General features: G+C 59.2%; 1 protein-coding gene across 1 annotated transcript; it reads right to left on the bottom strand.

The window, feature by feature from the left end:
* Positions 1–20: 20 nt before the first annotated feature.
* MORN1 (MORN repeat containing 1) lies at positions 21–25,301 on the bottom strand. Its single transcript, XM_033844883.2, is given in 9 exon segments — positions 21–4,202; positions 10,820–10,930; positions 11,874–11,973; positions 20,530–20,614; positions 21,196–21,286; positions 22,197–22,310; positions 22,799–22,894; positions 23,803–23,874; positions 24,992–25,301. Coding segments are annotated over 9 exon segments (945 nt in total). The 5' UTR covers positions 25,113–25,301; the 3' UTR covers positions 21–4,047.
* Between the last annotated feature and the right edge of the window lie 31 nt (positions 25,302–25,332).

Below are 25,332 nucleotides of genomic sequence, written 5' to 3'. Positions count from 1 at the left end.
AAGTCTGGGGGCGGAGCGTGGGGCACGGGGTGCCAGGCGCCTGTAGCTGCTGCCGCCTGCTGGGGCCCGTGTTCACGCACCCCAGGCTGTCGGCACGATTCTCAGAACAGGCTGGAACTGGAAAATTGCTTCAAAATGTAAGACGACTCGGGCTCTGCTCTAACTTCAAGTCGGCCTCAGCCGCGATGCTTCTGCTCCGGGCCTCCTTCCCTCCCTCCTGTCCTGGGGCAGCCCGACCTCCAACCTCCGGGAGACCCCTAACTGCTCCGAGGTTTGAACCCGACTTCGTGCTCCAGCGGCGGGGGTGGGGTGGCCTCCCCCACTCGCAGCGGCTCCCCACCTGCCACACCCAGCGCTACCTCTAGGAGCAGGCCTGCAGGCGCCACGTGCCAGGTCCCGCTGGCCCGACCCGTGGCCGGGCCCCCAGCTCTGCCTTCACCCACCGGGGCCTCGGCTCAGGGCCCGGGGCACTGACTCCTGTCAGTGAGTGAACCCCATGGCAGGAGGGCAGGGCAGGGCCAGGGGGGGCAGCTCCGGACCCCCAGCCCTCAGCCCCAGCCAGCCTGCCTCATCTGGCGGGCCGCCCACTCCCTGGGGGGCCTCATTAGCTCCCGAGGCTGCGACACCCTCACGGCGCCCGTTGGTCTAAAAGAATCAGCATCTTCACTACCAGCCTGTTTTACCAAACCCATTAATCACGACCTTACAGTCCTGTCGCGGGGCTGCAGGGTGAGGTCACAGGGTGGGCAGGGGTCACGGACGGGGCCTGCTTCCTAAAAGGAGACGGGAGGGGGGGCACCGGCACGGAGGTGGCAGGAGGCCAGGATCCTTGCCCGCAGGCTGCTTCCCGCTCAGCTGGTGCCCAGCAGGGGCCGGCAGTGCAGCGTGATGACACGGTGTCTGACTCGGGCTTCCAAACCGCTTGGCAGACGGCTGGGTGACCACCCTCCCCTCCTTCTCCGATGGCAGAGCCGGGTCTGAGCTGGCAAATCGCGTTGCTTGTCTCCGTATGGCCTGGTGTGGACACGTAACCAAGCTCTGGCCAATGAGGTGTAAGCGGCAGTGGGAGTGATTCCTCCGGGAAGCTGCTTAGAAGCGAAGGGCCCGTCGCTCCTTATGCTTCCGCCTTCCTGCTAGCTGGAATAGGGGCATGATGCCTGGCGCTTGTGCGACCCTCGAGGACCACGAGGGGGTGCGCAGAGTAGCAGAACAGGAAACAGAAGTGCGAGTCCCTGGCAATCAGGGATGTCGCCCCTGCCTCCGAACTTACGTGAGCAGCAAACGTCGATGGAGTTGGAGCCACGGCTGTGTTGAGAGAAGCAGCGAAGCCTCGCTGTTAGCGTGTGGTCTGCCCAGGAAGAAGCCAAACGCAGCAGGCACGCGGTGAGCTCCGTGCCCTGAGTCAGCTGGAGAGACGGGCGACCACGGTGGAGCTGCCCGGTGAGGGCAAGGGGCCCAGGGACAAGGCCTCGGCGAGAGCCGTCCTGTGTCTGGCTCTGTGGCACGCGTCGGTCATGGCAGGCATTCAATAGCGCCCGCGACTCTGGGCCGAGAGGGAAGCCGGACGTTTCACTGGACTCCTCTGCGCGGGGGTCCCTGTAATTCGCTTCAGTAGAAACTGTCACCTCAGAGATTTCCTGGCCCAAGTTTATCTCAGGACTTGTGCTGAATTATCTTTCAATCTGAAACCCTCTGGGTCTCTTCGAGACCTGTCCGCGTGGGGATCCTGGCTGAGGCTGGTGCCCCGAGGGCGCGTTCCCCAGGCTTCCCAGGGCCCACGGCGATGCCCCCGCCCTTGGACTCAGCAGGGGCCGCCTTCTGCCTCCGCGTCCTGCCCCTCACGGCCCTCGTGCAAGTTAGCGCACAGGCAGAGCCAGCCACCCGAGCCCCTCAGGCCCCGTGCTGGCTGGAGAAAGGGCCACAGCCGTGCTGGGGTGAGCATGAGAGGGACGGGTTTATCTCTCTGGTTCTGAGAATACAGAAGTTCACTCTTATGAGGAAAGGACCCCTGGTTTTTGATCCCGGTACATGTGGGCCTGCCCCAGAACTCCGCACTCTGCTTTCCTTTAGGATGAGGGATAAATAAAACTTAAAGAAAAGATATCTGTCCCCATATAGTCATAGAATAAGCCATTGTATTAGAATTAGAAAAGGCTTGGGACTTCCTTGGTGGTCCAGTGGTTAAGACTCTGTGCTCGCAGTACAGGGGGCCAGGGTTCGATCCCTGGTCAGAGAACTAGACCCTGTGTGCCAAAACTAAGACCCGGTGCAGCCGGATAAATACATAAATATTAAAAAAAGAAAAAAGAGGGCTTCCCTGGTGGCGCAGTGGTTGAGACGCCACCTGCCGATGCAGGGGACGCGGGTTCGTGCCCCGGTCCGGGAAGATCCCACATGCCGCGGAGCGGCTGGGCCCGTGAGCCATGGCCGCTGAGCCTGCGCGTCCGGAGCCTGTGCTCCGCAACGGGAGAGGCCACAAGAGTGAGAGGCCCGCGTACCGAAAAAAAAAAAAAAAAAAAAAGAAAATGCTTGCTCCTTCCCTAGCCCAGCAGCCCCGTGTCCCCCTCTGGCCACTTCGAGGCTTTGCTCTGCCCACCAGGGTCCCAGGTCCGACTGGGTGCCCCGCAGGCCTGCAGCCCAGGGTCTGCCTTCCTGCTGACGGGGTGCGGGGCCCCCGAGTTGAAGCCGTTTCCTCACTGGCGGCTGACCGCTCACCTCCTCACGGCAGGGCTGGAGCGTGCACCACAGGACAGACGGAGGACAGACAGACGCAGCGTGTTCACCACCCTGGGCCGACCTGGGCTCCCCGCAACACGTCCGAGAGGCTCGGGGGCAAGGCGAGTGTCATCGTGGGGGAGATGCTCTGCTGCAGCTGTGTCCGTGGGGGGAGACTTTCACCGGGAACGGTCCTGCGTGAACCCGCTCGCACGACGGGAAGCATCAGTGCTATAGGAGGAGCAAAAGCAGAAGGGAGCCCACCTCCCTGAGCTCTGGGCGGCGGGCCCTCTCCCTTCTCGGGGGCACTTTCCGGGTCAGACCCGAGACGGGGACGGAGTGGGGCGCAGGGGCTCGGTCAGCCGTCCTGGAGGTGGACGCTGTGACCACCTCATCTGGCAGAAGAGCAAACTGAAGCCCAGGGAGGGTCAGCTGGAAAATGATGGAGACTCTCCGGCCGGTCCCCAGATGCTCCTGCCGGGGACCCAGGGCCCTCCGACTGGGCGCCGAACACAGAAGGGTGACGGACGGAACCCAGCGGGTCTGTGCCCCTCGGCTTCCCTATGGGGCACTTTCTACAGCTCAGTGCCCGTGCTGAGCTGCGCTGAGTCCAGCCCGCAGGCCCGCACTCGGCGACGCGGGGCTCGCATTCCGCATTCCACCGAGACCTCCTAGCGGCTCTGAAAGCCCTCCCAGCGGAGGGCCTGGCGCCCAGTGAGCCTTTTTACACAGAAATACAAGCACGTTCCCCGACGACAGTGCAGCCAAATTGGCTTCCATAAACTGAGGCGGAAGCAGAGATGGGGTCTCTGGCCAGGCTGGCCCCGCCTGCCCCATGAGGGGGGCGCCCGGGGCTCAGTCTGGACGTGCCTCACCTCAGCACCGCACGGCCACCCTGTCTGGCTCGGCCCCGGACACGGCAAATCTGTGCCCCACACCCACCTGGCGGCGCCCAGGGCTGGAATCCTAACTGGAGGGATGGGGGCCCCTTCAAGAGGCTGAGGAGAGGGACTTCCCTGGTGGCGCAGCGGTTAAGAATCTGCCTGCCAATGCAGGGGACACGGGTTCGAGCCCTGGTCCAGGAAGATCCCACATGCTGCGGAGCAACTCAGCCCGTGCACCACAACTACGGAGCCTGTGAGCCACAACTACTGAGCCTGCGTGCCACAACTACTGAAGCCTGTGTGCCTAGACCCCATGCTCCACAACAAGCGAAGCCACTGCAATGAGAAGCCCACGCACCGCGACGGAGACCCAGCGCAGCCAAAAGTAAGTAAATAAATAAAAATTTATTTAAAAATAAAAAAAGAGGCTGAGGAGAGCATGAAGGCCCTAAACCGAAGTGTGCATGAGTCTGCCCGTCAGGGACCCCAGGATGGGTGTCTCTCTGTGACCATCGTCCACTTTGAAAAAGCTGACCTCCAAGTAGGCTGGGAGCTGCGTGTATCGGATGCCCGCAGAGATCTCCACCACCCGGCCGTCCTCACCTTCCCGAAGGAGAGAGAGGGGCTGCCGAGGGCTGCAGGGGCGAGGCGGCAGCACCTGGGTCCCCCCAGCCCCCACTCCAGCCTCCGTGAGGAATGTCTGCGGCAGAGTGTCCAAGAGGAGCAGGGTGCTGCCAGGGGCCAAGAGCACGGGCACCTCGCCCTCCGCTCACCTTCCTGGGCCCACCACTCCTCTTGGCCCTCAGCCGACTGTCCACCCTCTGCCTACCCGCTCCACCCCGTCCTGGGAGTCCCGACCTGAGTCCAGCTCCGGGCCGCAGGGCACCTCTGTGCCTCTGGCCCTGACCGGTCCCTACTCCCTGGGAGGGCCTCTCCTTGCTGGCTGGCCTCAGGGCTTCACCGGCTACAGGCTCAGGGCCGTGGGGGACCGACTGAGCACACGGCCACCCAGCTCCCACCTCGGCCTGGGGGATGGGCTCCACCCACTCGCCGACATCCCCGAGGCACCCAGCACAGGCCTGGTCACACGCACGCGGGGGCTCGGGGTCAACAACGAGCGCTGACCAGCGCCAGTGAGGGCCCTGTGCAGCCTCGAGTTGCTGAGATCGTAAAAGGAGACACGCAGGGCAAACACCAGCACGTCGTGGACTTGGGGAGACAAGGAGCCAAGTGTAGAGACAACTGTGGTTTGATCGGCTTCCGGTTCTGGTCCAGAGGGCGTAACTGGGACCCACGGACCCTCCTACTCGGAGCAACCAAAGAGCAGATGAAACTGAATGAGACTGTGGTTTTCAAGACCTTGGACGTCAGGCAAGGACAGCGGTTCCCGAAGGATGGGAAACACACGACGGACTCCACAGTTGCCCAGTTCCTGCCCTGAGAGGACGTGCGGGGCTGGTACAGAGCGGGTCGGGTAGAGGCTGGTAGACAGGCCCACGCAGGAGCGGAGCAGAGGGGCACCTCAGGGTCAGTGCAGCACAGATCAGAGCATGAGTGAGGGGAGAACGAGAGGCCCCAGCAGGATGGGAGGCCTGCTCGTCCTGTCAGCCAGGCTGGAGAACTCAGAAGTCAGGGCAGGTCGAGCAGAATTCTCAGTAATGGGGGGGTGACTGGTCTTAGACTGAGGCCCCCTGCAGACCCAACAAATCCCAAAACCAAGATCTGAGAGGATTAAACTGTCTCCAAGCAACTTAACTGCACCCCAGAACATAGGTCAAGAATGTTTACAGGGACACAGGTGTCTCTAGCCCCCAAGGTAAAATTCACAAGGTCCGACATCCAATCAAAGATTACCAGGCAGAGAAGGCAGGAAAGTATGGCCCATAACAAGGAGGAAACTCAATCAAACTGACCCAGAACTGACACAGTGGAAAAGGACATCATTTTTTTTTAAGTAGGTTTTTGGGTTTTTTTTGAATTAATTAATTTATTTATTTTTGGCTGCGTTGCGTCTTCGTTGCTGTGCAGGTTTCTCTGTTGCGGTGAGCGGGGGCTGCTCTTCGTTGTGGTGCGTGGGCTTCTCGTTGCGGTGGCTTCTCTTGTTGTGGAGCATGGGCTCTAGGCGTGTGGGCTTCGGTAGTTGTGGCATGTGAGCTCAGTAGTTGTGGCTTGTGGGCTCTAGAGCGCAGGCTCAGTAGTTGTGGCGCATGGGCTTAGGTGCTCTGCGGCATGTGGGATCTTCCCGGACCAGGGCTCGAACCCATGTCCCCTGCATTAGCAGGCAGATTCTTAACCACCGCGCCACCAGGGAAGTCCCGAAAAGGACGTTTTTGAAAGTTATTATTATAACTGTATTCGTGTGTTCAAAAGTTAAGTAGAGACATAGAAGATATAAAAGAGAACAAAGGTGGGGCTTCCCTGGCGGTCCAGTGGTTAGGACTCTGTGCTTCCACTGCAGGGGGGTGCGGGTTCGATCCCTGGTGGGGGAACTAACATCCTGCTTGCCACACGGCCAAGAAAATGAATAAATAAATAAATAAAAATAAAAAAGAACAAAGTTGATTCTAGAGGTGAAAACCATGAGATGAAAAAACACACCGGATGTGATCAACAATAGATTAGATACTGCAGAAAAAAAGATTCATGAACTTGAAAACACAGCTATGGAAATGATCCAGAATGAGACACTGTGAGAAAAAAGAAAAAAAGGAAGGGAGGGAGGGTGGGAAAGAGAATCCATGGACGGGGGGGCAGCCTGAGACATGGAAAATTGGGGTCCCCAAAGTGGGGGCAGAGGCTACCCACTGCTTTGGGTCCCCCAGATGGGGGCAGAAAAATTATCAGAAGAAATAATGGCTGGAAAATTCCCAAATTTGATGAAAATTATAAACCCACAGATCCAAGAAGCTCAACAGGTTCCAAGCACAAGAACCACGAAGACAACTACGCCATGTCGCATCACAATCAAATTATTCAAACCAGTGAAAAAGAGAAAACCTGAAAAACAGCCAGAGGAAAAGGACATTTGTACAGGGACATGAAAGCAGATCTCTCAGAGAAAACAACGCAGACAAGGTGACACCACAAAGCTCACCTGGAAGATGAGGCAGAATCCTGTATGCGCTAACAATGTCTATCAAGGAAAGCAAAATCAAGATGTACGAAAGCTGAGAGAATTCATCACCAGCAGACACATATGACAAGAAATGTTAAAAGTTAAGTCCTTTGGGCAGAAGGAAAATGGTAGCAGATGGAAATCTGGATCCATGGGAAGGAATGAGGACCAGGAATGGTAACTCAGCAGATGAGACGAACAGGTGAGACTTCCTTTTCTGTTTGTTAAATACTCTTTAAAAGATAAATGACTGTTTAAACAAAAATAATAACAATGTATCATAAAGTTTATTAGATACATGAATGTAAAATGTACTAAAACAATAGCATAAAGATTGGGATTGCAGAAGTCAGTTAATTAAATGACATAAAAATCCTAAATGTTTATGCTTCTAATAATAGAGCTTCAAAATACATGAAGCTAAAACTGATAGAAATGAAAGCAGAAATAGACAAAAACACAAGTATAATCAGAGATTTCAACATACCACTGTCAATAACTGATGGAACAAGCAGACAGAAAATCAGCAAGGATATAGCAAACTCGACAGCAGGGTCAACAAATTTCACCTGATTGACATTTATAGAAAATGCCACCCAATTCCACTCAGAAGCAGAATTCACACTCTTCTGAGCCGTATTCTGAGCCATAAAACAAGTCTCAAAAAACTTAAAAGAATTCAAGACACACAAAGTATGACTCTAACCACATGGAAGTAAGTTAGAATCAATAACAGAAAGATTTCTGGAAAATTCCCAAACACTTGGAAATGAAACAACACACTTCTAAATAACTCTTGGGTCCAAAAAGAACTCAAAAGGAAAATCAGGACGTATTTTGAATTGAATGAAAATGAAAGCACACCATGTCAAAAGCTGTAGGATGCAGCTAAAGCAGTGTGAAGGGGGAAATGTCTAGCAATGAGCTTCTATATGAGAAAAGAAAGGTCTGAAATAACGTCAGAAACTTTCCACCTTAGGAAACTAAAAAAGGAGAGCAAATTAAACCCAAACTAAGCAGAAGCAAGGAAATAATGAGATCAAAATAGGAATTAATGGGACTTCCCTGGTGGCGCAGCGGTTAAGAATACACCTGCCAATGCAGGGGACACAGGTTCGAGCCCTTGTCCAGGAAGATCCCACATGCCGTGGAGCAACTAAGCCTGTGTGCCACGACTATGGAGCCTGTGCTCTAGAGCCTGCAAGCCACAACTACTGAGCCTGCGTGCCACAACTACTGAAGCCCGTGAGCCTAGAGCCCACGCTCTGCAAGAGAAGCCACCGCAATGAGGATCCTGCGCACCGCAATGAAGAGTAGCTCACACTTGCTGCAACTAGAGAAAGCCCGCGCGCAGCAACGAAGACCCAACGCAGCCAAAAATAAATTTAAACAAAATAGGAATTAATGAAATAGAAAACAGAAAATAGAGAAATCAGTGAAACCAAAAGTTGGTTGTTTATCAATGAAACTGATAACCTCTCACTAGACTAGTCAGGAAAAAAAGAAAGAAGACCCCAATAATCAATATTAAGAACAAGAGAGATGGTATCAATTCATTAACTGGGGAGCAAGGGAGTGTTATGAACAAGCTTATGCCAAGAAATCTGAAACCTTGGAAGACACAAAACACCACACTCACTCAAGAAGAAATAGATAAACTGAACAGCTCTATATCCAAAGGAAACGGAATTAGCAGTTAAATATCCTCCCACAGAAGCAGCCGCACAGCACAGGGAGATCAGCTCGGTGCTTTGTGACTGCCTGGAGGGGTGGGATAGGGAGGGTGGGAGGGAGGGAGACGCAAGAGGGAAGAGATATGGGAACATATGTATATGTATAACTGATTCACTTTGTTATAAAGCAGAAACTAACACACATTGTAAAGCAAGTATACTCCAATAAAGATGTAAAACAAAACAAAACAAAAAAATCCTCTCACAAAGAAAACTCCAGGCCCAGATGGGCTTCATATTGAATTCTACCAAACATATACAAAGATTAACTCCAAATAGATAATAGGCCTAACTGTAAGAGCTAAAAATATAAAATTCTTAGAAGAAAACATAGGAATAAGTCTTCATGACTCTGGGCTAGGCAGTCTTCTTAGATATGGCACCAAAAACACAAGCAACAAAAGAAAAAAATAGGTAAATTGGACTTCATCAAAACTTAAACGTATGGGCTTCCCTGGTGGCGCAGTGGTTAAGAGTCCGCCTGCCGATGCAGGGGATGCGGGTTCGTGCCCCGGACCGGGAAGATCCCACACGCCGCGGAGCGGCTGGGCCCGTGAGCCATGGCCGCTGAGCCTGCGCGTCCGGAGCCTGTGCTTCGCAACAGGAGAGGCCACAAGAGTGAGAGGCCCGCGTACCGCAAAAAAAAAAAAAAAAAATTTAAAATTGTGCCCTTCAAAAGACAACATTAAGATTAAAAGATAAGCCACAAACTGAAAGAAAATATCTGCAAATATATATTTGCTAAAGGACTTGTATCCAGAATACATAAAGAACTTGTATAACTAAAAACTAAGACAAGCAACCCAATCCAAAAAAAAAAAAAAAAAAGAGGTGAAATATATGAATAAACATTTCTCTGTAGAAGACGTACAAATGGCCAATGAGCACATGAGAAGCTGCTCAACGTCGTTAGTTTTAGGGAAACGCAAATCAAAACCATGAGGAGGGACTTCTCTGGCGGTCCAGTGGTTAAGACTCTGTGCTTTCATTGCAGGGGGTGCAGGTTTGATCCCTGGTCAGGGAACTAGGATCCTGCATGCCGCGCGGTGCGGCCAAAAAATTTTTTAAAAACCCAAAGAACAACCAAAAGAAAACAACAAAGAAAACAAAAATCCATGAGGAGATGCCCCCTGACATCCTCAGGATGGCTACGCCCTGGCAAGGACGTGGAGAAATCGGAACCTTCGTACGTTGCTAACGGGATGGTAAAATGGCGCAGCCACTTTGGAAAAGAGTTTGGCCATTGCTTGAAAAATTTAAACACGAACCTACCCAACAACTGACCCAACAATTCTACTCATAAATATATACCTGAGAGAAATGAAACAGGTTTGCACAAAAACCTGCACAGGAATGTTCACAGCAGCCAAGTGCCAAGGACTGGACTGTCGCCCACGGACGCAGGTGAGCAAAGTGCTGGGCGGGCAGGATGGGAGGCTAGTGGTCCACAAAGAGGAGAGCAGCACCGCGCACTGGGCGGGACGGAGGAGCAGAGCGCGACCACAAGTGAGATTCCATCCACACTCAGTGTCCAGGAAAAGGCATTTGTGGTGCCTGGGATGGCGGGTGGGAACAGGGCAGGAATGAGGGGTCTTTCTGGGGTGGAGGAAATGTTCTGAAATGGAACTGGTGTAGCAATGGTCGCCCAACCCTGCAAGTGTACTAAGAATCATTAAATCACTGAATATAGATGAATTTTATGGTATGTAAATTATGCTGCAATAAAGTTGTTAAAATAAGCCAATTGTGACGAAATATGCTCGGTTTATGCTGCACGTCATGCTTCCTACGCGGAGCCGTGGACCCGAGCCGGGCCACTGTGCAGGAACGTCTGTCTCCGGTGGTCCCGCCCCGTCCCTCTGGGTCTTCTCTGCTCATGGGGCGGGAAGCCCGGTCGTCCCTCTGCTTGGCCGCAGGGCTGACTGAGCATCTAGACGCAGCCCAGACGGATGGGCGTCTGCCCACCTTGGTCACCCCACGAGGAGCTTGAGAAACCCTCCCCTTGCCAGGCTGAGCGGCTGGCCCGGCGCCCACGTGGCCTCCTCTGTCCTCTGACTCTGAGTGTGTGACCGCCGGGAGGGCCGCCTGTGTGCTCACGCACATGCACACAGATGCACACACAGAGCCCATGTGCTCACACACGCACATGCACCGCACAGCGGCCTCCCACCGGCTGGAGGGCTCGCACGCCCACTGCCCTTTCTGCCGAGGCTCCGGCAGCGAGGACTTGGGAACGGGGTGACCTGGGCGCAGCTGGGAGGCCAGAAGCCACCTGTGGCATCTTGTCTGCGTTTTTGCTACTTCAGAACCCGACAGCTGCTTATCCTTCTGAAAAGAATACATAACCCGGCCGCCTTCCTGGAGACACTGACTCGTGGCAACTTCCCCACCGTCCCACTGCAGCTGGATGGTCAATGTGAAGGAAGATCCCTGGGCCACTTCCATCCCCTCCGGACCCAAAATCACGATCCCTGTGGCTTGTGCTGGGGAGAGCAGAGCGCATCTGTCGTGGGGTCAGGGCGGTGAGTGCCACGGGTCTGCATCCCGCATCCTGAATGCGCTGTGCAGCCGCTCAGGCCTGACCGTGTCCCAGCGGGGGTGGGGGGCGCATGGATGGCACAGCTGTCAGGGCTGGGGGACCATCACTGACGCCGTGACCTTAACCTCGTCCTGAGGGCCGGCTACAGTGATTTGAAGTGGGTCATCTCAGAACTGACCTGATCACGGTAGGGGGACGGCAGAGCTGAGGTGACGGCCCAGCAGTGCCCAGTGCACCCGGGGCATGTCCCCGCACGGCCTCCCGCCCACTGCTCGGACCCGGGCCCTGCATTGCGTGCGTCTGAGTCAGCGACCTGATGTGTGCTGGACGAGGCTGTGGCTGTCTGCCCGGGAGCTGGCCTGGTGAGCAGGGTCCACCCGCAGCTCTGAGTGAGCAGCTGCACCCGTGGACCCGGCACCAAGGTTCTGATTGGTGACCCGAGTCCCTGGAGTCTAACAAAAGCCCCCATGCCCGGAGGCAACACGGGGAGGGTGAGGCGCCAGCAGAGGACCCTGCAGGCCACAGGCCACCTGTGCGCACACTGCAGAGCAGAGAGCTCAGGGTGGGGGGCTGGATGGAGGCTGTGCAGGGAGGCCAGACGCCCAGAGCCCCGTGGGTGGGAGACCCCGAGGCTGGGAGCCCTGCTTGAAGCAGGACCACTTGGGTTCAGGGTCTGACGGGGGCCTCTGCGTGTCACGAGCCCCGTGAAACCACAGCAGAGCATGTTTCTCCCAAAAGGGGATTCTAGGTTCCACTCCATCCAGCCCCGCTTGGTCCACACCTCCCGCGAGACTGCCCAGGGCCACTTGAGAAAGGACACGGCCAGACCCAGACGTGACCCCACAAGAGGACCCCACGGGGCCAGCGGCAAGGCCGGGGGCACCTACTCACGGGGTGGCCATTGATCCACACCCCTCGGTAGACGCCCCCGGAGCAGTGGGCCACGCTGCCCTGTCCACTGAACACGTCACCGTGCCACTGTCCCCGTGGAGAGAACCATGGGCTCAGACGGGCTGGTCTCCCTGCCGCACAGCCCGGCGGCCCCCCAGGCTCCGAAGGCCCCTGGGGACCTCCGCAGAAGGCGCTGCCCTTTGAACTTTAAGAAGCCAGGAAGTTTGGAGACAATGGCCCGAATACAAAATGCAAAGAAAATATGGCTCCAAAGGGCACACTTTTTAGCACGAAACCCTTTTAACACAAAGATACTGCATTTGTGCAGAGTCACGGGGGGCCGACTGTGCAGGCGAGCGAGCGGAGGCTCGCGGGGTCGAGGGGCTGAGCGTTCCGACACGCTCCTTGATAACAGAAAGGCCAATTAAAATCACACTGGGAACCCGCACAGCCGCACCCTGGGGGCAGTGCCAACTCGCTGCACACCCCAACTCTGCCACCCCCATAATAAGCCTGCTTTGTAAACGATACGCACGACCGAGCGGAAGAACAGTGCCGAAGAGCAGAAAGACTGCTTTCCTGGAAAAGTTCGAGATCTTAATGGGGTTTTATTCAGCTATGAATTACTCCTATTGGAAGAAGCATTAGCCACAGGCGCGTTTTGGTTCGATTCACTCTGGCAGAAGGTGACTGGGCTCCTGCTTTCCTGCCCAGCCCTCCGAGTGGCCCGAGGCCGCCCAGCAGCTGGGGCCGGACTCCGGTTGGCGGGAGCCCCTCAGGCCCTCGGGAGGGGCCGTCTGGCAGGTGAGGCCTGTGGGAACGGCCCCTGAAGAGCTCAGACACCCCAAGATCTGGGGGAACAGGTTCCACGGCTGCTTGGAACACACGGTCGCTGTGTTCACATTACACGGTGACAGGGAAGGGGCCTGGCCGCGGCTCCCCCTCCAGCCGGGGCACCAGACAGCTGCGGCGCCCTGGGGGTGCACGGCAGTAGCGGCAAGGCAACAGCTCGCGGCTGCAGGAGGGGCAGGCTGCCGGCTGGGGGTGGCAGCTGGGCAGAGGCGTGGCTGTGCCCCCCACGGGAGGCCTGGAGCCGCAGGGCAGCCTCGTCCCTCCAGCCCCCAGGCCCAGAGAGCTGAGCCCTCTGGGCCCACAGTCGGGCTGCGTTCCCGGAAAGCTCGGTGCCAGCACGGCTGACATCGCAGACGGTCTATCGACGTCCCCTAAGACGTGGCTCGCGTCTGCAGGCAGCGTGCCAGGCCAAAGAGGGGGCGAGGCCGCAGGTATCACGCCAGAGCAGGGACCCCGTGCTGCCATCCTGGGCGGGGCTGGGGAGCCCCAGAGTCACTAGCTGACCATCCCTGGAGCCAGTGCGGGCTCCAAGCAGCAGCATCTGCTGGGCTTGCTGCCTGGTCCCAGGAAGGGGTCCTGTGCACAGGTGTGCATGCATGCGGGCGTGTGCACCTGCGTCTGCTGTGTGGTGGAGGCAGCGATGCTCAGTGATCGCGATGGGCAGGGTGACCTGCGGGGGAGCAGAGCGGGAGGGTCCTGGCCGAGCTGGGCCATTGTCTCTGAGTCTGGGTGGGGCCAGCCCTAGGGGGCAGGGAGCCGCCCCCCACCCCCAGCTGTGTACAGCACACTGACGTCAGAGCTTCTCCCAGCTCGAGCCCCGTAGTCGGTTTGCTGGGGTCAGTGGTGCTCCTCAGAGGTGAACGAGTCGCCGGAACCCCTCGCTTCCCTCACGCCGCCGTCCCCAGGCCGGAGAAGTGACCGATTTCAACTCGGGAAGCAGGTCTCACGGCCAATCGAACGCACCTCTCAGGAGCCAAATCAACTCATCACTCCGCCCCCCCCCCCCACCCCCGCCCTTTTACGTAGAGGTTCATGCCCTCGTCTGAGGCTCTGTGCTGTGGTGCCTGGGCAGTGGGCCGGTAGCCCCGGGGAAGGGTGGTCGCCTCCAGAGACAAACACCCCCCTGTGGGGCCCGGCTGCCTCCCCCGCACACCGCCCCCATCTGGAGCTGCGCCCGCTCTGTGCCCGGGGCCATTGTGCTGCCCGCCCGCACAAGCGCAGGCCTCACCCCTGTCCTGGGCAGCGGTGCTGGGGTCACCGCCCCTGCGGGGTGGACGGGGGAGGACGCCCAGAGGCAGGTGGGAGACGGGGCTTCCAGCCACCGGGAAGTGGCAGGAGCTCAGTGCGCGCGCACGCCCGACCCTGTGACACGGCCTCGGCCTCTGTTCGAGCTTCTCCATCACGTGACTCTGAGCGCTCCCGCCAAAGAGGGCCGAGCTCTGTGGCGCTCCGCGGGCCCCTCCCAGCGGCCTCTCCCTTCCCTCTCAGTCGTGGTCCCCTCTTGTCTGTCTGTCTGCTCCGGGGCATGAGCTTCCCAGGGCAGGGCTCCATGGGGACAACTAGGGCTCGAATGAGCGCGGGCTCCTCTCCAAACAGCACGATGGCCACTGGGGCCCTCGACCGTGTCGGGGTCCACGTCTTTGCACGCCCTGCCCGGCCCCTTGGCCCTCTGCGAAGGTGCAGCGTGGGTTTTCAGGAAGAAGGCAGGCAGGGCCTAGGGTCGCCTGGGAGCCAGGAGCAGACTCAGGAGGGCCCAGCACACAGAGCCTTGGAGCATGGCCTGCGGGCGCACGGGCTGCCGCGTGCAGACAGGCAGTGAACGTGCCCCTCAGACCACGAAGCCCCGGCCCACTCCGCCCCACTGGTGTGAGCAGGGTGAGGCTCCCCGCCAAGTCACTGTCCAGTCCTCGCCATCCAAGCATTGACAGACCGCTTAATCGCTGACCGACCGCTTAATCGCGCTCCCGTAATCTGAGACCCCCCACCCCAGCTCAGGCTGCAACACAGCACTTTCCCAGGACAGATACACGATACACTCCAGCCTGGCGGCTCTTCCTTCTCCTCCCCGTGCAGGTGAGGACCTGTGTGTGCTGCCGCAGTGCAGGAAGACGGGAGGACGGCCGGGCCACCCTGCACGCGAAGCACGGGTGCGCGGGGTCCCTGTTAGGAGAGGCCCCGTGGGGTGAGTGGGGCACACCTTGTGGCCGGCGGTGGCTGAGGCAACCCCAGGGCCTCTCAGCTCCAGGATAGGGACCTATGTGCTCAGAACTCCTTACCTGGTCCTTTCTTTGAAGAGCACGGAGTCGGGGGTGGGACGAGGGGCCGCTTGGGTGCCTTCCCCACCACACACGAGTTTGAATAAATTGTGAGAAATACACACCTGACTCTTCTCATTTCGGGAAGCACTTTCTAGTTAACAGACGCTGTTTTTCTTTCCCGGGAAAAGTGACGGTGCTTTCCCTGGAATTGCTTCTACGGCTGCGTTGTCCTGTTGCGTTTTCAGGCGCTCCCAGGCACACTCTGAATCTCCGCCCCGGTCAGAAGCCCACCTTCCCAGCTCACCCATCTCTTCCCCACCTCCAGTCCTCTCCAGGGCACCGGGCTTTGACCGACCACACCAGGAGGGGCCGGGGCCCGGCTCTCCACAGCATCTTCTTTGATGGCCTCCAGTCTGGAGAAGGTGACTTCCCACTGTCACCAAACTCCCTCCTGGAGCAGGTGAGGACTTTCCTGAGGCCACGGCTCCTAGACCAGGGAGGGGCGTGGCCCCGGGTCACCTGCCTGGGCCTGCGGCTGCAGGGGCCCGGGGTCTCCAGCTTTCGGGGTGGCCTGCTGGGGCAGCAGTGGCCACACAGGCCAGAGTGTTGGTGGCCCCTGCCCATCATTCTCTGCAGACACAATGCCCCTCACTTCCCAGCTAACAGCAGGGTCCCTAAGGTGTCTTTGATCTCCACGATCCTGGCCGTAAGTTCCCTGGATTCCAAAGTGTGACAAGCTCTGCTGATGCAAATGCAAGCTGCCTTCACACTCCGGGTCCTGATATCCGTCTGCGTAGAACCCCACCAGGAACGTGGGGCAGCGCTGGTTCTGCTCTGGCAGCCCAGGCCCCTCCTCCCACGATGTGCCAATGGGCCCAGATGCTTCTCACGGTCAGGCCCCCATTCCTGGACTGTGACCTCCCGGCCAGGACAGTGGCACAGGGGCACGGAGCCCCTGGCATTCCTACAGATGCACAGGTGAGGAGAGGGGAGGCTGCGAGCCACCAGCAGGTGAAGATGCGCATGAGGCCGACCACCTGCTCTGTGTGGTGAGCAGGTGCGCCGCCCAGCAGGCCTCCCTTCGAGAAATGCAGAGAAACGCCAACACGAGAAATGCAGCCAATGCACACGGAGGTGCCCCGGGACGGGCAGAAGCGCAGCTGCTGGCGGCACCACGGCACAGCCGCACAGGTAGGAACATTCCATGTGCACAGAGGCTGAGGCTCACTGGAGAGCACCCCTCTGTCCCCTCCGCCAGGTGTGCGCTCGCCTCCACAGCCCACAGTCTGTCCCCAGGCTCCACGGAGGTGGCCCGGAGGACGCTGCTCTCCGAGGGGCTGCCCGATGCCTGTCTCTTAATCACTTCATTGGCACCGCGGTTATTTAAAAAGCAGGAAACATGGGACTTCCCTGCCGGTGCAGTGGTTAATCCACCTGCCAACGCAGGGGACACGGGTTCGAGCCCTGGAAGCCCAGGAAGATCCCACATGCCGCGGAGCAACCAAGCCCGTGCGCTACAACTACTGAGCCTGCACTCTAGAGTCCACAAGCCACAACTTCTGAGGCTCGCGCGCCTAGAGCCCGTGCTCTGCAACGAGAAGCCACCGCAATAAGAAGCCTGCGCGCCGCAACTAGAGAAAGCCTGCGTGCAATGAAGACCCAATGCAGCCAAAAATAAATAAATAAAAAAACAAACACAAAACCCCCAGAGAACACAAGCGTTGGGGGAGGATGTGGAGAAATTGGAACGCTGGTGCGCTGCTGGTGGGAATGGAAAATGGAAAATGGTGTGGAGGTTCCTCAGAAAGTTAAAAATAGAATCGCCACGTGACCCAGCAGTTGCGCCGTTCCCAGAATTGGGAGCAGGATGGTGCTCACAGCAGCGTCACTCACAGGCGCCAAGAGGTGGAGACAGACCGAGTGTCTATCGATGGACGAGCAGCCGGACGCAGCGCGGAAGGAACATCCGCACGGCAGAGCAGGAGCCAGCCTTAAAGAGGAAGGAGGTCCCGACACCTGCCCCAACGTGGATGGACCTAGAGGACACGATGCCGAGTCAAATGAACTAGACACGAAAGGACACATCCTACATGACCCCACTTCTATGAGGTCCCGGGAGGAGATCCATAGAGACAGAAAGTAGGAGGGCGGGGCCGGGGGCTGGGGGAGGGGTGGGGAGTGAGTGTCTAATGCGGACAGAGCTTCAGTTTGGGGAAAAGAGAAAGTTCTGGAAATGACGGTGGTGATGGCTCACAACAATGTGAATGTGCTTAATGCCACCAGGCTGTGCACTTACAAATGGATGAGATGGCAAATTTTATGTTATGTGTATTTTGCAATAAAGTTAAAAAACAGAGAAAGCTCTTTGCCTAGTGAAAGCTTGGGGACAGCTGTACCCTCATGGGAGACATGCCAACTCCCTCTGGCGGCTCCATCTCTCCCAGGTGACCCTTCATGCCCAGAGGTCACAGCTTAGAGGTCAGGCGCAGGAGGCATCCCCACAGCACAGAGAGGCGGGCCCTGAGAGCTGGGAGCTCCTGTGCCCACACCGTCGGGAAGCTGTTTGGGGCGCGGGGATTCAGGGCCTGGCTGTCCTCCCGGGGCCCTCAGGACATGGTCGTGGCTGCGACTGTGGGTGGGGGCAGTGCTTCCCGACCGCGGGGCTGCGTGGCCCGGTGCTCAGGGTCTGGGTCGCGCGGCCCTGAGAGGCTGGGGCATCGCTGAGCAGCGGGAACGCAGGCGGACGGCCTGAACCCCGGGGAAGGACCCTCGTTCACCTGCAAAGCGCCGGGGGGACGAAGCCGCCAGCCCCTCGCACTCTGCCGGCTCCCGCCTGACATCCAAGCCGGCGTCCACGGGGCATCCGCTTGGAGGGACGCGGCTCTAGCTCCGCAGCCAGCGGAGGAGCCCCCTGCAGGGCCGGGCGGTCGGCAGGGCCGGGCTGCCCCCTGGTGGATGGCGGCGGGGAACCCCCAGCCCCCCGGCCGAGCAGCGACTTGCTGGGGAGGCCCGAGCACGGCCCCCAGTGCCCAGGCCGCTGATGCGGAGGCCCTGGAGGAGCCCAAACTGCCTCTGGGGGAAGGGCATGCGGGGTGGAGGGTGGGGGCGGAGGCTTTCGGGATTCTCCGGAAGAAGGCGAGGGCTCGGCCACCCCCTGCTTTGGGAGGCCGCCTCGTCTTTGGAACGGTGGTCGAGAGAGTCGGGGAGCCAGAGGGCAGCTGAGGGCAGTGCCAGCACTAGAACTGCGACCCCACGCCCCCAGCCCGCGAGGTGTGGACGCTGTTGGGGGTTCCGAGCGAGGAAGATCCTCCCAGGTCCCCCCGCATTTCCCTCTTCCGTGGCAGCTCTGGAGAATTCAGGCCAGTGACTGTGGCTGCCCAGGATGAGCCCTAAAGCCTGGCCCCATGAGGATGGACAGACGTCCCCCTTGGGGAGAAGAAGCAGAGCTCTGGCCGGGGCACAGCGGCATCTGCAAATGGGCTCTGGCGCAAACTGCCAACCGCAGCGGCCCAGGCGGCACCCCGGGAGTGGCTGGCTACCCAGACCAGGACTTGCGGTCCCAGGAGGGGCCTGGGAGGTGGTGTCACCTAAGCAGAGCTCTGCGTTTTACAAGCAGGCAAGGTGAGCATGCCGGGGGGAGCCTCGCAGCCAGGGCAGGACTCCACACTCCCCAGCAGGCCACTCCATCTCAGGAAGTGCCCCGGCCAGTTACCAGTTTACTGCCCCTCAGCCCCCAAACGACCCTTCCTGCCCGACTCTGTGCTCCGGGAGCTGGACCCTGAAACGTGTCGCTTTGCCAGCTGGTGCCGTGCTGGGCGCTGCAAGGACCCTGCGGAGAAGAGGCTTCCCTCGGGCTCCAGGGTGCCCACTCCTAACCCCTCAGGCACAGGGGTTTGTCCTGGGCGAGTTCCTCTGTGTCCCAGGGTCTCCTGCACACGCGGCCCCGGCAGCTGGCAGCAGACGCCCAGGGAAGCTCCTCCAACCCAGCGGGCTGTGGCCACACCCCCTGTCTGCAAGGTCTGAGTCTCCGGAGGGGCTGGGCTTTCCCTCATCTCCTGGGACTTCTTTCCCAATCTCCACTCTAACTTTCACATGAGAAACTTGGCAAAGATATGAATTCAGCTGACAACCTAATTCTGCAACCCACACAATCAAATTGTTTCAGCCCTGAGGCTGTGAGAAGTGAGAGACTCTCAGGACCGTGGCTGGAGCTGAGTGCAGACCTGAGCTCCTGTCCAGGACACCAAGGGCCTCGCGCCGCCGTCACTACATCCACAGCCACGTGCAACCCTCGGCTCCCGAGGCCCAGATTCAGCTGGCGCATCACAGCCGAGCTCGGTGGCAGCTCAGTCACTCCCAAAGCTACCACGTGCCACAAGTCACATCTCCCATGGCCTCAGCCCCACGCGGTCAGGCCCGAGGATGCAACCAGGCCGGCCCCCACCCCATCTTTGGGGGCACCTCCTGGGGCCACTTTCGCATTTGCTTTTGCCATATTCCTGCTTTTACTCCTTTGAGTATTTTGCTGTCTTTCACTAGTTGATACTTTCACGTTCAATTACTGGTGTGACTTGTCTTCCGGTGGATTCTGGCTCAGGCATCACCACCATCCACCCGACGCTGGGCCAGAAATGCAGGACATCTTCGCTTCTGCTCTTGTCAACCAGTCCAGTGTCTGTACCTCCAAACCCCCCCAAATTTGGTTCCACACCCCGTGCAGGCCGCCATCACCTCTCTCCATGAGTGAGAGCAAGAGAAGCCTTCCAAACACAGGGATCAGGTCACCAACTCCTTCCAGCACTTTCTGTGATGTGTAGGATAAAACTCCAAGCCCTCGTGGCTCCAGGGCCTATGCGTGGGACTGCCTGGACCTCCTGCCTTGCCTCCCCTGACCCCTGCTCTGGCTACGCAGGCTTCTTCCTGCCTTGGAGCCCAGCCTCGCCCTTCCGCTGCCTGCAATGCCCTTCCCTGTGGTCTCCATGCGGCGGCCCCTTCCCATCCTTCAGACCTGGCTCACGCGGCATTCTCTGGCCCCTGGCTGCATCTCTGCAGGGCCGGCCAGACCCACAGGCCGGCGTGCGGGAAGCACAAGGATGGCGGAGTCTGGGGGCCCGAGAAGGTCTTCCCACGTGCCTGAATCTCTTGGCCTCGTGGCACCTAAAACCCCCCATCAACCCGAGACTAGCAGCTGCCACATGATGGGGGGTGGGGCGCAGAGCCCTGCTCATGAGGAGCAGGGAGGGGTCCTCGCCTGCTTCCCCAGGTTATTGAGGGCACTGGGACCCCACGGGTATCTCCTCTCAAAAAGGCTTCACCAGGCCATTCCCACAGGAGAGAGTGTTGGGTCATGGGGTGTTTCAGGAACCAGACGGGACGGAAAGGTGTTAGCGCGTGGCCCTTAAGCTCTCTGAACCGCATCTTCTCATCAGCGAAAAGGGAACGGTGGCCGACCCTACCTCGCAGAGTCAGAAGGGCAGCACCTGCGCTGCACCCCGGGCGGCACTGGGAGCAGAGGACGCCCGGCCGGTGGGTCCAGTACCTCATAGATGGAGCCGTCCGCATGGCGCAGTGTCCCATGGCCCTGGCGCTGGTCCCGGACCCAGTCGCCCTCGTACTCATCTCCGTTCCTGAGGGACAAACGCGGAGGCTGCTCTCAGGCTGGGAAGGGCCAGGTGGCTGTGTGACGCACACCGGCTCCTCCGACTGGGGCTCAGCACGCACCCCCGGGACCAAGGCAAAAATAGGCCCAGAACAGATGGCACAAGCTGTGGCCTTGCCAGGGCCCGGCCAGAGGGGCAGGTGGCCTTGGCGCCCGGTGGCGTGCAGTGACGGGAGGCCCCGCTTGCTGGGCCCCAGGTGTGAAGGTTTGGAGAGGAAAACGGGAAGGAAATGGGGGGGGGCCTGCAAATCCCAAGGGCAGGATTTTGCACGAAAACTGCCTGGAGTATGAAAGACGCCCAGCACTGGGCCCAAAGCTGAGAGCCTGCCGGTGTCACCCGACTCGGCCCCACTCCACCCTCGCGCCCACCCGACCTTCTCACCTGGTGTTTCACTGGAGGAGGGGGATAGATGTTCTTTCTACTAAATACACACAGAACCAATGTCAGTAACTGAGGGAGAAATTGCAGGATCATGTGAAAAAATCACAGACCGTACTTTCAGGGCTGGGTGTTCGATGGGGGTACGGCCCACAGGACGGCGGACTCACCGGAAGACCATCCGCCCTTGGCCGTGCCGCTTGTTGTCGTGAAATGACCCCCAGTACACTTGTCCATCTGCGTCCACCAGGTGCCCCTGTCCTGGAGGCGGGCAAGAGTTGAGGGTCACCTCGTACCTCCGTTGGGGGAGGCGGGTGTCTAGAAGAAGGATGGGGTTGGCACCCCCTGTAGCCGGGCCCCATGGGGGTCCCCCGGCCCCGCAATCCGATCTGGGGCGGCCTGGCAGCCACACGCAGCGGGAGCGGCTCTGAGTCCAGCTCTCAAGGTCCCGAGGGAGGGTGGGGGCGTCCGGGGCCCCCAGCATCGGAGACTGAAACGCTCTGCTGTCCGGCTGGGGTGGTGCTGCCGCGCGGTCAAGGCCAGCTCGCAGGTGCGAGTTCACGCTGAGGACCGACAGTTGTGCAGGGCCTCTACCACCTACTCAAAGGGCCCAAAGGCCAGAGGAAGTGCTCGTGAAGACACGGAGTCTCAGGGCCTGGACACTCGGGAAGGGGGGCGTCCTGACCCCTCACGGGAGGCCTTGGAGGGGTCAGAGCTGCGCCCGCGCCGGGCATGCTGTCGGGGGCTGGGACTGCTCCGCTCGCTCCGGCGACCCCGGGGCTCTTCCTGCTGCTCCCCGGAATGTGGCCTCCTGACTGGCTGGGTCCCACAGGATGTGGAGGAGGTGACCGAGCCGAGGGTCAAGAGGACCCACAGCGCTGGTTGAGCCACTGCGACCCTCAGCGAGTCCAGGAGACCCGCCTGGCCGAGCCCAGGCCGACTGCTGACACGGGGTCGAGGGCGATGGCAGAGCGGGGACCTGAGTCACCAGGTTTGAGGGGCTCGCTGTGAGCCCTGCGCTCCGAACCTCACCGGACCGGGAAGTGCACTCGCGCCCAGGCCCGCCCAGGCCCGTCCAGGCCCCGAGTCAGGATCCGGGGAGGGCTGGGGTCCGGGCCCCACAGTGTCCACCCCGAGGCCGATGCCTCACGCCTTCCCACGGACCCCGGACCTTCTCTCAGGCTGCAGGAGAGCTCCCCTTCGTAACGTCCGCCGGCTTTGTACTTCATGACGCCATGTCCTTGGGGTTCTCCCAAAACAAACTGTCCGGTGTAGGTGTTCCCCGGTGTGGACGGGAGGCGGGAAGCGGTGTCCAGGGTTAGACTCGTTTCCTGAGTCCAGCGGGGTAACCAGTAGTTCCTGCCCGACCCTTGGGCAGTGGTAGCAGAACACGGTGTCCCTTTATCTCACCGCTCACCCTGAACAAGGGAAATGGGACTCCCTCCCTCCCAGCAGTGTACGTGCAGACTCCATCGCAAGGGGACCCTCTCTGGGGCATCTGTGTGCTGGGGGCAAAGGCCCCGCCAGGCCAGAGTCCGTGGTGTGAGGCTTCTCTCCGCTGAGAACCCAACACCCGCTTGCCGGTGGGGGTCTGAGGTTCTGCGGGCAGCAGTGTGGCCACCCTGCCCCAGGCTGGCACGAGGCCATTACGAGACACCTTAGGGAAACCAGGGGTCCCCAGGTTACTGATGGAAGTGCCTTCTGCACCCGGAAGGGAGGGGCCAGCTCACACCAAGGTTGCTTTAGGAGGAAAGCGTCGGGCCAGCTAACCTGTCAGGGCCCAGTGCCGGCAGCCCTCTCCCGTGATCTCTCCGTCTACAAACTCGCCTTCGTAGTAACTCCTGTCTTTAAGCAGAAATTTGCCCTGACCTGGTGAAAGACGTCGTGCTGTCAGGCAGTGGCTGGGAGTGGCCGCTGGGGCATGCGTGTGGCCGGGCTTGTTTCTCAGGGACGAGCACGGAGCCGTGAAAGTCTCTGCGTTTGGCTCCATCTCTCGTCCAGCACGTGCTCTCTGCAGGCTCACCCACACACGTCCACCAACAAGAACGTCCGTGAAACATGACTGAGCGTCTTCCTGCTGTTCTGGCCATCGAAAGTTCAAGGACCCCGCCCCAGACCTCCTCAGAGGGGACTCGACGGCCACCTCGCCTCTGTCAGTGCAGTGACAGAAGGAGAGAAAGAGAGTCTGTGGTCATAGGGTGACACTGAAGCATACATTTCAAAAAGGAGGAACCACTCTGTCCAGGCCAGGAAGAGAACAGAGATTTCAGCACAAAAGTGAGAAACATCCGTGGGGCAAAAACAAGAAAAGTCAATAAAAGTCAAAAAGTTCAAAATATAGAAAACCCTGGCAGCCAACAGATGTAAAAATAGCTCATGAGAAAATACTGAAAGATCAATCCTCCAGTAGAAAGCCAAGCAGAGGATGTGAGCAGACAGAACCCCAAACAGGCACAAAACCATGAGTGTAAACTTTGGAAAGTTCAGGCCTGCCTCTGGGGGGGACTCCAGGGGACTTTCGCTTGATACTTGCTCTCCTCTGCTGCTTAGATTTTCTACAAAAACTGGCAGTCTCTTTATCATCAGACAAAAAAGAAAAGCAGATTTCATCAGCACCAGGGGAGCTGTCCAGGCCTCCAGCGCTGCAGGATGGCCCCTCACGGGCACTAGTGAGTGCTGAAGGCCCGGTGTGGCCAGCACCTGTGTGGCCCCCAGATCGGCAGGGACACGGGCCATCAGCGGCATGGCTGCAGGAAGAGGCCACAGCCCATCCTTACCATGTTTCCTGCTTCCTCTCCATTCTCCTTCATATCAAAAGAAAGAATTCGGGTAAACGTAGACTCCGTAACATGAATGTTGAAAGGAGGGCGCACAGGTTAGCAAGAGACACAGGTGACCTGGCTGATGACCAGCAAGCACTGAGGTGCGGGCCGTCCCGGGGGCTTCTCCAGGTGTCTGTGGCTTCACCCCCAGTGAACTCCCCTGCCCACTGCTCCCCAAAGGCTCAGTTTGGGTCACGACTCTCCCTGTTCATCTGTTTATGCACCAGACACGCTGAGCACCTACTCTGTGCAGAGAGGCCCCGGGGGAGGTAGGCTAGGAGTGAGCACAGGGTCCTTGAAAGGAGCGTGCGGGTTGGTGGGAGGGTGGATGGGTGTGCGCGGGGGTGGGGAGCCTTCCTGAGAGGGGACATTTGAACTGAGCCGAATTAGCTGGGGGTAAGTGAGGGCACAAGGAGAAGAGCCGTCCAGGTCATCTCTCTGCAGGGACCTCATCCCCCCAGTGGCCTCCTGTGCCCTCCAGACAAAACCCACACCTGCATCCAAGGAGGGCCTGCCCATCGTCACTTCTTGCCACTCGGCTGCTGGGTGCACCATCCCCCAACTCCAGTAGTTCCCACCAGCCCCCCTATTTCAAGGCCAACTTGGGGCGAGCATTTCTAGGGAAGCTTGGGGTTGCCAGACTCTGGTATCTGCCATAAACGAGGCTCGGGTTCTACCTGAAGTTAAGAGATGTGGACTCGGATCTCTACGGCCCCGTTTTTTTCATTCTATGAACAGGTTCTATCAAACCTCCTCTGACCGCGCGTCGGGGACGTTGGGAGGCGCGGTCAGAGGAGGCGACCCCTGCCAGGACGCAGGGACACCCAGGGTCGACTCGGTTCCTGCCGGCTGGGTCTCCAAGACACGGCTGGTTCTGCTACTCTGGGCCCGGGACCCCGCCCATCCCGCGGGCACCGGGACACGCGAACGCGCGTCCCTCCCAAATTGGGGGCGACAAGGCTTCCGGGGGTTGCGGGCTGGGCTCGGGGGAGGCGCGCGTGGGGAGCTCCGCTGGGCTTGGGGGCTGCGGGTTCTGGACTTCCTGAAGTGAAAGTGCGTGTGCTGGGACACGCAGCGAGCGCCCGGACCTGCCCGCCTCCCTCCCATCCGGACCGAGGCCCGGTAGGGCGCAGTCGGCTGTTACCGTCCCGCAGTGGCCGAACCGGCGGCTCTCGGCGCGCCAAGCGGGAGCTCGCGCACCCATCACGGGCGGACGCCATCTTGCCTCTAGAGTTTCCCTTAGCAACCTCATAGCACTCCTCCATTGGCTCGTTGGTCGCGAGGGGGCGTGGCCTCGGGCTCAGTCTCTGGGCGTTACCAATCTCTGGAGCGGAGCTGTCTGGTCCCGGAGCCAGAGGACGCGACTGCGCTTGCGTAACGCGGCGAATTTCCGCCGCTTACGTCCCTTCCGCCGACGCGACCGCCCCGCCAACGGCCTGGGCGCCCGCACCGGAAGCGGAAATGGTTGGAGGCTCTCGGCCCCGC

This window comes from Tursiops truncatus, chromosome 1, assembly GCF_011762595.2.
Source record: "Tursiops truncatus isolate mTurTru1 chromosome 1, mTurTru1.mat.Y, whole genome shotgun sequence".
Classification (NCBI taxonomy): Eukaryota; Metazoa; Chordata; class Mammalia; order Artiodactyla; family Delphinidae; genus Tursiops; species Tursiops truncatus.
Note: the sequence above shows the minus strand (reverse complement) of the source record. Positions and strands in the feature narration are given on the sequence as shown.